The sequence below is a fragment of the Crocuta crocuta genome, unplaced genomic scaffold (genome assembly GCF_008692635.1).
Source record: "Crocuta crocuta isolate KB4526 unplaced genomic scaffold, BGI_CrCroc_1.0 scaffold96, whole genome shotgun sequence".
NCBI lineage: Eukaryota > Metazoa > Chordata > Mammalia > Carnivora > Hyaenidae > Crocuta > Crocuta crocuta.
The window spans coordinates 3,156,704-3,167,612 of record NW_027531522.1 but is presented as its reverse complement, the minus strand read 5'-3'; the positions used below and the strand labels follow the sequence as shown (position 1 = coordinate 3,167,612).

The window sequence follows — 10,909 nt, the reverse complement described above, 5'->3', positions numbered from 1 at the left end:
CTGGCCCTGGGCCTGGCGGAGGTGGAGAGGCAGGACAAATACCTGCGGCAGAGGAGTAAGTACCGCTTCCACATCATTCCCGACGGCAACTGCCTGTACCGGGCGGTCAGCAAGACGGTGTACGGGGACCAGAGCCTGCACCGAGAGCTGAGGGAGCAGACGGTGCATTACATCGCCGATCATCTCGACCACTTTAGCCCCCTGATTGAGGGCGACGTGGGGGAGTTCATCATCGCCGCTGCTCAGGACGGGGCGTGGGCCGGGTACCCGGAATTGCTGGCCATGGGGCAGATGCTGAATGTGAATATACACTTAACTACTGGAGGGAGGTTGGAGAGCCCCACGGTGTCTACCATGATTCACTACTTGGGCCCCGAGGATTCCCTACGGCCTAGTATTTGGCTCAGTTGGCTCAGTAATGGACATTATGATGCGGTGTTCGATCACTCCTATCCTAACCCGGAGTATGACAATTGGTGCAAGCAGACTCAAGTGCAGAGAAAACGCGATGAAGAACTTGCCAAATCCATGGCCATATCCCTGTCCAAAATGTACATTGAACAAAATGCATGCTCTTGAAGTGTCTGGAAACGCACATCCTGGGAGAATTGCATACGTAACTTGTGTTGGGAGAATTACGAACTCTAATCAGGGTAATAGCACTTTTAAACTTCCTCGTAGATTTACTCTAGGTGTAATGCCTTAATCATTTTGTTGAATGTTTTCTCCTCAGAGCTGAAGGTTGCTGGGCACCTCAATGATGTTTCATGATGGCTTTCGATGGTCCCACTGCTATTTATAATTTGCTGTATAAAGTTGGCACTCCTTCATTTGCAAGCTCGTTTCCCACGGTGTAAATGTGTTCATTCCTGGTAATCTGTTTTCTATACAAATGTATTTTTGCACAACATTTTTAAAAATCGGTGTACCTTCCTCCCTGACGCGTGTTCCATTTTGACAGCTTCCCAGCGTAAATCCAGAGAAGTGCTTTATATGGAGTTTATTGCTTTGAGCAGAGTTTGTGACTTAGTAGTTATTTTGTGTTGTTCACTTTGAACTTTATGATGCTTCAGTAATTATTTCAAGTGGATATTGATGGTATTCGTGTTACCAGATGATTGGCCCATTCCATTTTGATGAAAAACAGATTTGTTGTTCCGGAAATCATTATTTTTCTAGAAATGGTAAACCTTTTAAAGAGAAATACTTGAGGGGAGGTTGTGGGAATTTTCTTTAAGGGATAGTACCAGCTCTTACTTGAATGAAAGTCTGATATTTGCTGATAGCGCAGTGACGACTCTTCTGTACTTGGGTTGGCGTTTAGAGTGGATTGTCTGGTGCTCTGAACTGTTTTTATTTATATTTGTTATTTTGTTAAAGAAGCATTTTAACTTTGTGACAGCTAGGATAAGCCTCCTGCCGTGTATAGCTTCTGGGATTCAACTAAGATTTGAAAAACAGCATAAATGCCTTGAATCAACTGTCGCGGTTGTTTTTTTAGCAGGAGAATACTGTCTTAATATTCCTTTCAAATTCTCTCCAAAGGCAAAATAGGACTACCCGGTATTATGTACAAATAAAAACGTCTGTAAACAGATCTTGTATGGTTTGCTGGGTCAAACAACTGTCCCCCAACCTGAAATCTATCTTATTTCCACTTTAACTACTTTCAGTCATATTTATTAAGTACTGCAGTTTGTACTTTTTTATTTTGTAACATTTTGTGATTTTTTTGTACAATGCTGTATTTGTACAATAGAGCGATTCTCAGCCGATGGAATGAATGAATAAAATGTGTAATTTTACTTTTACCATGTCTTTTTGGCCAAGGTGGTTTTTTGCATTTCAAAAGTGACACTTGGGGGGGAGCCTTTTCTTAAACTGGTTGTGGCTTTTTTCACGTGTGAAGCTGGGAGGTTTCTTAAGTTCTCACACAAGCAGGGTAGGATAATCATTAGTCATTTCAAAGGATAAGTCTTAGTGAAATAATAATTTAAAGGTGGAGTAACTCGGGGCATTGCTCTCATTATTTCTAATTATAATTCCTGTCAAGCTATAGAGGCTGGCTAGTAAACAGAGACGTGCAAGTGTGGTATTAACGAGCACAGGGTCTAAGTATCATAGTTTTGGGTTTCACTTATTCACTTACTAAATGCTTCAGAGAATAACCAAAGCAGTGCCCTAATTTTTATCCAGTCTGGCCTCTGGAGACCACGGGGATGTATTAATTTTAGAATGTGTTTGGATTTAGTTGACAAGGACACTTGTGTATATATAATCTGGGTATATTGTTTATTGCGGAAAACAGCGAGTTTGGATGTTGTACTTCGCAGTTGAGATGGCCTATGTTTATATGTCCTGGTGATAGGCGTATTGGAGCCTGAGTTCATTGCTTAACCACATTTTTGGAAGAATGCCAATGGTTATCAGGACGATTTCCTTTAAATGTTAACTAGTGAGTTTTTTAAAATGCTAACTAATCCTGCATCTCTGCTTGTTTAGGTAAGGTAAGGTCTCCTTCATGGCTTCACTGACTGACTTGGGAAAAAGTTATTTCAATTACTTGGCAAAATATGGCTCTTCCCTTTTCTCCCCCTTATTTAGACATGTATAACATTCGGATATGCTTAAAACTTAAACAAATGAATAGACTACTTAGGTATAATTTCCTAAAAAACACTAGAAGCCCCTTACTGTTTGGAAGAAACCTATTCATCGCTTCTCGGCCTTTTGGCTAAGATCAAGTGTGGAAGAAACCTATTCAGCTGGGTTCCCTTGTGTTTTGGAGTTAGAATCCCAATTCCTCCCCTTAGATTCTCAAGGGTGATGCGTGTAAACAAATTGTATTGCATGGCAAGACTTTTTTTGGTTGTCTTGCCTGAAAGATCTGTGTCTTTACTGTCCTCTTTCGATGGCTCCGTTTTTTTTTTTTTTTTAAGAAGTGTGTATTGTAACTCCCTTATGCTTGGTATTTGTTCTCTGTTGTCATACCTGGTTTGTATATTAGCATTAGGAGTTCTGGGTCACTAAAGACAGGCAGTTGGAGAGGTGGAAAGGTGGTTGACTTAATTTACTTTCAGCCCAGATTTGTTAAACAATATTCCTTCAGATCCTCCTTACAGCAGCTAAGAGGCTCAACACCTTATGCAGGAAATAACTTGGATGCTGCAAGCCAGTTTCTTTAGCGTTTACTCCCTTCCCCATAAAGTATGATGGAGAAGGATAAAATCTGCAAGTCCGCCCAACTGCGGTTCGGTGTCCAGTAGTATGAAAATCCTACTGTTAACCTAAAAACGTTATGCAAGTGGTACATGAATAAAAGCTGATACAGGTAACTGGTTTTTTAAAAAACTTGCTTCACTTAAAAATTAAATGGCATAGTACTTCCAACGTGTGGGCAAAGACCTAATTCTCTGAACCTATTGTTCATTTTCCACTTGGGCTTTTAGATAAGAAAGTGTACTCATTCTTAATATGTTTAATTGGACTAAGTCATTATTGATACTTACTGCTAAGTGCCATAAGGACATGTACATATGATTTTTTTTAATGTTTATTTTTGAGAGTGGGACAGAGACAGGGTGGGTGGGGGAAGAGCAGAGAGAGAGGGAGACAGAATCTGAAGCAGGCTCCAGGCTCCAAGTTCCAAGCTGTCAGTCAGCACAGAGCCTGATGCAGGGCTTGAACTCATGAACTGCAAGATTATGACCTGAGCCGAAGTCGGCCGCTTAACCAACTGAGGCCACCCAGGTGCCCATATGATTTTTTTTTTTTACATGTGATTCTTAAGTTACATTTTTCTGAACTTGTAGTCGATACACTGTATATGCCAAAATTTTCATTAGGCAGGAAGCCCTCTCTCAGAAACCACATTCTATAGAGGAGAGGAAATGCCTTAGGGTTCCTTGACCATCAGAATCGGTTTAGCCTTGGCTTGGGTACATAGCCATCATGTTGCCTTGTTTTCTTCGTAATTTTCGTATTAAAAAAGAGGCTCTTGAGCTCATCTCACTGCTTTATTAAAATTTATTCGTTTTCCCTCTTTCCCTAAAAGGTGAGAAAGTTGAACTCTAAAATTTTACCATGGTATTCGGTGTGCTCTTATGGAGGAAAAGCATTAGAGAATAAAAATAGGGTTTAAACCTTTGGACGTCTGATAATATGCAGGTAAACATACTGGATAAATTCAAGTGTCTATTTCAGATGTATCACGTTCACACTTAACCATTGTTTGTTACGTGAAACCATAAGTCCAGACCCTATTTGATAGTCCTGGAGGGTCTATGACTATCTCAAAGAGGCACCGAAAAACTAGGATGGCATTGGATTCCATTTCATACCCTAAATATACTAAGTGCAAGAGGGATGGACGGTATTCCCTGTTGAATCCTGCGCTCAAACCTAGTAACTAACACAGTAAATGCTCAGTATTTGTTGAGTGAAAGAATGAATTGCAGGAAAGCGTGAGCTTTGGAAAATATTTGGGGGATGCGAAATTAAGTAAAAATGATTGGATTCTACAATTACCGGGAATGACCGCTGACAAAGTTACTCTGAGCATGTTAAAGAGAAGTGGTGTTATAAAAAGACAGTAGAGTATTTCATTCTATAATGGAAAAAGTAGATTTTGAAACCCAAGGATCAGAAGTTGATGTTCCCTCTGTGTCCTCTTCCAAACATCTTGAGAACTAAAGTAAGAAAAATTATTTAAAAATAGAACCTCCATTAATCTGAAGTGATTTTGAAAGTGTGGCCTCACCCCAGGGACCTTGCCCTGACTTGCTTTAGGGGTCCCTTGTATCTGGAGTCCAGTCCAGGGCATTTCCTAGTTCTGTTATGTTTTCTTTCTACAGCCTGATTCGGAAGGAAGTGTTGGACTGATTTCAAGCATGTTTTAGGGTTGTTGTGTTCCATAGCTTCGGCTTCAGGCTAACACCATTTGTCAGCGGGGCCTGGGCAAGCAGATCTATTAGGGGAAAAAGAATCCGTGTATTTCCTCCCACTGTGAATTAGGTCAGTGACTATTCTATGAGTAGCAGTCAGAGGGAGAGTTCACTGTCCTCAGATTACTAGTAGTAAAATCCTATCTAGCCTGGCTTTCACAAGTGAATTTTCTAATGGAGCAGTCTGTTTATGTATAAGATTTAAAACAGAACTGCTTTTGATAAAACTCTCTAAGAAGCCATCTATGGTGCACTTAGTTGCCTTTGTGAAATAACAATATAGTTTTATCTTCCTTTAATGACTGAGTGCTTGCATGGTGGCATGGGTACATGGCCGAGAAGCTTGGCAGCTTGCTGACGTCTGACAAGTCCTTTTATACTTTAAAGGATCTCAGAGTGCTAGGACTTTTATCTTTGTGTTTTATACTTTCCTATCTCCTCCCTCCAACCCAGACTCCCGGCCTGATTTCCTAGGTTGAATTAAAAGACACCAGTAAGCACGCTTGTCAGAATTGACTCTAAGATAATAGGAAGTGGGTTTCTAATTTGAGAAAAGGATGTTCTGCTATGAGTAATGTGCTTAAGCTTCAGTTTTTGGGCAACCAGAGAGCTTTGCTTGCATCTTTGTCTTTTTATTTATGTATTTATTTTAGAGAGAGAGAGTGGGGGGCGGGAAAGAAGGAGAGAGAGAGAGAGGGAAAGAGAATCTTAGAGACAGAGAGAGAGCAGTGGAGGGGCAGAGAGAGAGAGAGGGAGAGAGAATCCCAAGCAGGTCTGCACTGTCAGTGCAGAGTCCAAGGTGGAGCTTGAACCCACGAACCGTGAGATTGTGACCTGAGCCGAAACCAAGAGTCCGATGCTTAATTGACTGAGCTACCCAGGCGCCCTGAGGGAGAGAGAATCTTAAGCAGGCTCCATGTTTAATGTGGAGCCCAATGCGGGGGCTCCGTCTCACAACCTTGGGCTCATGACCTGAGCCAAAAACAAGAGTCAGATGTTCAACAGACTGAGCCCCCCAGGCATGCCTCTCTTCTTTTATGCATGCTGTGGGTAGTATCCTGGAAATGCTGAATTTGTCTGATGAAGGGACCCCGTAATGAATGTAGTGCTGTATTAAAACAAGACAGCTCGAGATTAACTATCTTAGTCCTCAAAATTGCAGTCGATTTGTCATTGCCTGGTTAATACTTTGCTTCCTCTCTGCCATAGGTAATCCTTTTTAGTGCCTACCTGCCATTGTCTTCCTTTTGCTTTTTGTATTTAGTTTTCTGGTTCACCGTATATGCTAATTATGAAGTAATTAAAATATCAGTTCTGCATCGAAGTCTCCAAAGGACAGTACACATAGATAGGTCTAGAACAAATATGACTATTGTCTTTTGAATGGCCTCTCCCTAATACTCCTTTAATGAGTGTCCATTATGTCTGCATTGGGTAAATAAGTTAGTCTTCCTCATCCTGGCCTTCCCTTTCCTTTAAAGTATTTTTCCCTCATATTGATTAGAATGGTTGAATAGGCCCTCTGCATTAACATGTGGTTAAATAAAACTCAGGCAACGACAATTTGAAAAAAATCCCAGTGGGATTTATGCATTGAATATTTTAAAGCAGTTAGAGGAGCGCCTGGTTGGCTCAGTCGGTTAAGGGTCCGACTTGGGCTCAAGTGATGATCTCCCGGTTCGTGCGTTCGAGCCCCGCCTCGGGCTCTGTGCTTGCCAGCTCAGAGCCTGGAGCCTGTTTCAGATTCTGTGTCTCCCTCTCTCTCTGCCTCTCCCCCACTCACACTCTGTTTCTCTCTGTCTCAAAAATAAACAAACATTTAAAAAATAAAGCAGTTAGAGAAAACCTTCCCCCAACCCAAGACTTTTATGTTTTGAACTGGAATGATTTTAGCAAATATTGGTGCCAAGTAGATTGACAGTAGATAGAGAGGTAGCCGCAGCGACGTATGCTTGGAGTAATGACTGAGACCTAATGTTCTACTTAGATTAGAAGTACTCTCAATAATTTTAACCATGGACTGTGCGGCTGCATTTTGTAGCTTATCAAAGTACAAAAGGGTGGTGTGCAAAGTTGGTAATTGTGAAGGGAATTTAAACCAACGGGTCATGTAACACCTGTGCAGCCAGTTTGTAAAATAAACTCAAATAAAGCTTTCAGTCCTAGTGACAAACTGGAGACATTCACACCTTTTGTCTCTTACAGTGAAATTCGAACTGTACTGATGATATAATAGGACTGGAGAAGAGGAACAACATCCCGAGGACATTCTCCGCTGTCACTTCACCGTCTTGGTCATCTTGCCGGAAAGTGCCAGACGTGGGGGGAGGGGGGTTGTTAACAATTACGTTTTTTTCTTCCTACTCTAAATCTAAACAATACTCCTATCTCAATAAACAGTCGATGCCTGAACCAGAAACCTGAGGCCCTGCTTATTCTGCAGAAATTTAGGACAGATTTAGAAGGGAGATGTAAGATGTGTGTTACCCTTTTCATTTTTTAAAAGTTTATTTATTTATTTACCTTGAGAGAGAGCATGAGCAGGGGAGGGGCAGAGAGAGGGAGGGAGAGAGAACCGCAAGCAGATTCTGCACTGCCAGTGCAGGACTCGAACTCCGGAGCCGTGAGACCACTGCCGGAGCTGAAATCAAGAAGTCAGACCCTCAACTGACTGAGCCCCTCCAGGCGCCCCAACGCTTTGCAACATAAAGTCATTTCCTCAGACAGATTTTTCATTACCTTCCCATGTTGCTGATGGTGGCCGTTTTCAGCAGTCGGTACTGCTCAGAATTGAGGCGATTTGCAGAGAGATGGCTGGACTGGCTTAGAAAGCAAAGGAACCTCCAGAAACAGAGTGTGGGGGCGCCTGGGTGGCTCAGTGGGTTAAGCGTCCGACTTCGGCTCAGGTCATAATCTCAAGGCTCACGGGTTCGAGCCCTGCGTCGGCTCTGTGCTGACAGCTAGCTCAGAGCCTGGAGCCTCTTTGAGATTCTGTGTCTCTCTCTCTCTCTGTGACCTTCTCCTGCTCATGCTGTCTCTCTCTCAGAAATAAAAAAACATTAAAAAAAAAAAAAGAAAAGAAACAAGGTGATTTTAATACTTAAGATAGTTAAGCTAAGCCTGTAACAGAAGCTCATTTCTCTTTCACTTAACTGTGCCGAAGGGAGCAGTCCAGGCTGGCTGTGCTCGTAAAGGACACTTTCCCCAGGACACTGTCACTCTGTGCACGATCTAAGCTGGGCCGCCACCATGCCTGGATCTTAGCTCAGAGAGAAGAGCACACACCCTGAGGTGGCAGTCTTCATTTCTGCCCTTGTCTGTTGGCCCGAGGTTCATCATATGGCCTTATCCAACTGGGAAATACCATCCAGACTGTTCCCGAGAGGAAGAGTAAATGGATTTTGGCAGAAAAATAGCAATCTTTTCCAAATCTTTTTTTTTTTTTTTTTGGACAGGAAATGGCTTAGGATTTCAATCTTTAAGAAGAAAATTATACTATGGCAGTATCTGGGAATAAAATATACATGAACTTGTTTCCCTGAATTGATAGTTGCTGCCGAGTAGGGCTCCTTATCAGCTCCCCACAGTGTGTTTGCTGCGAGTTAAATACCCACGTGCAAAGCCTTCCTTGTTTCAAGAGGGCTGCTATTTTTCTATTTCCCTTCCATTCTTGATTGTATTTTAGTATATCGGAAATATCTTGGAAGTCTGGCCTTCAGCACAAGTCCTGGTTTTCTTCAGAGAGAACAATATGGAAAACTTTTTCCTCTTACGTTTTTATAGATCTTGCTTCTCTGGGATGTTGCTGCGCTTACTTCTCCTTTCTCTACTTTCTAGTTCTTTTTTATTTACAGTTCCTGCTTGGTTTTCCTTTAGAATAGTGTTCTGTGCTTAAAATACGGTGATCTTTGCTAATTTTTACTAATTCACTAGTTTTACTGATTTACTCAGTCCTTAAAAGAAAATGTCTAAACTGCGCCAGAAAAGGGGGAGAAACTCACACCATTAGTGGGTACTGCGTGGACTAGAGGCTCCGTGTAAGTGTCGTATTTAAAATTTAAGGANACCCACAAACCGTGAGATCATGACCTGAGCCGAAGTCGGACACTCAACCGACTGAGCCACCCAGGCACCCCTTAATCACTTTCGTAAGTTTAATAAGATTCATCATAAATGGGGCAGAGCCGCCAGCTGTCAGCAGAACCCATCCGGAGAGATGGTCACGAATGCTCTTGTTGAGAAGGGCAGCCATCCGGCTGAGTCAGGACAGCTGTACTACACGCATGGCCTTGGGAGGGGTTAATCAAAAGTCACTGATGTTGTGGGCGCCTGGGTGGCTCCATCGGTTAAGCGTCCAGTCATGACCTCGCAGTCCGTGGGTTCGAGCTCCGCATGAGGCTCTGTGCTGACAGCTCAGAGCCTGGAGACTGCTTCACATTCTATGTGTCTCTTTCTGCCCCTCCCCCGCTTGTGCGCGCGCGCGCACTCACTCTCTCTCTCTAAAAAATAAACGCTAAAAAACAGTAATCGATGCAAAGAAAGCCATGACTCGTGCAAGTATCTGTATCTGAATTATCCAGCTGCCTGTCTATCTTGCCTTCAGGAATATATTGTCACAGAGAAGGGTAGTGTCCATATGATGTCTGGAGAAAAAAAGAACCAAGGAAGAATATTGGTCCATGTGTCTCTGTTCATGTAGGCGAGAAGGTGTCCTAGGCAAGCCACACTAATGTGCTGAATAGATGAGAGAAATAAAGGAAAACACTTCTTGGAAATAGGAAGTAAATACGCATTCAACAAATATTGACTGCCTTCAGAGTTGTAAGTACTGGGCTAAGTAGTAGGTAAACTCACAGGCTATTTGGTAATAGATCTATAAAAAATGAACGCTAGACTAATCATATGTTGCATAAATTATGTTGTTCATGAGAGGTCTTTGGGGTCAAGCTAGTTGGGATTCAGTTTGAGGGTGAACACCACTTCCTGGAAGCATGAGTTGGAGTGAGCTAGTTCACCTCCTTAACCCCTGCCTCATTTGTGTAAGGGAAACAGTTATTGTATTTATTTTAGAAGGTGGAGGAAGGATTAAATGAAAATAATGTATAATGGGGCGCCTGGGTGGCTCAGTCGGTTGGGTGTCTGACTTTGGCTCGGGTCATGATCTCAGGTTTGTGAGTTCCAGTGTCGCCCCCTCTCTATCCCCATCGGGCTCTGTGCTGATAGCGCAGAGCCTGGAACCCACTTTGACTTCTGTGTTTCCCTCTCTGCCTCTCCCCTGTCCCCCCCCCAAATATAAATAAACATTTTAAAAAATAAATACAAATAAAAATAAAATGGTGAGAGGCGTTGTTTACATAGCCAGGGGCGGTGGGGGGACCAGGACCCAGGCTTCTCTAGCCCAGCATGTTGTAGGTTAGAGTGCCATTTTGCCATTTTCCCCCAGTGGACGGGGCGTGGCGGGCAGGGGCCCTGTGCTGAGAAAGAGCCAGGCTCAGGCTTGGTAGGGGAGAGCCCCAGCTCATGCGAGCAGAAGGAAGCGGCAGCCCACGTGACCCACATGTACTCTCTGTATGTTAGACCGTGTTGTCTACGTGGCCTTTTGTGTGGATGCTTTGCTGAGTTGGGGAGAACTTCCTTTATAATGATTCTCTATGAAATATTAGCTTTGTTTCGCTTTGTGACTCATCGAGAAAATAAATACGCATGCTTCAGATTTCACTGTTTCATTGTTACAGAGGCAAACAATGAAATTCTCGGTATTAAGAAAACAGGATTTTCAGGGCAATGCAAAGCCACATAGATGAGGACGATCAGTTTCATGAGGAGATGGATGTATGTGTATTTATATAGGTGCGTGTATATATCTTTATTATGTTTGTATGGGTATATGTGTATATTTTTATATGAGGTATATGTGTATATATCATATCTTTTCTGTATTTGTGTGTGTGGGTGGGTGGGTGGGT

General features: G+C 42.6%; 1 protein-coding gene and 1 long non-coding RNA gene across 2 annotated transcripts in view; both read left to right on the top strand.

The window, feature by feature from the left end:
- OTUD1 (OTU deubiquitinase 1) lies at window positions 1-1,811 on the top strand (the record flags this gene model as incomplete). Its single annotated transcript, XM_077772473.1, has 1 exon — window positions 1-1,811. A coding segment is annotated over one exon (579 nt), but the record flags the coding sequence as incomplete, so codon positions are not given.
- Window positions 1-7,362, top strand: part of LOC144238618 (uncharacterized) — an 8,054-nt gene extending 692 nt beyond the window's left edge. The window contains exon 2 of the long non-coding RNA XR_013337170.1: window positions 7,149-7,362. This is a non-coding gene — a long non-coding RNA (uncharacterized LOC144238618). The remainder of the gene's footprint in view (window positions 1-7,148) is intronic.
- The last annotated feature ends 3,547 nt before the right edge of the window (window positions 7,363-10,909 follow it).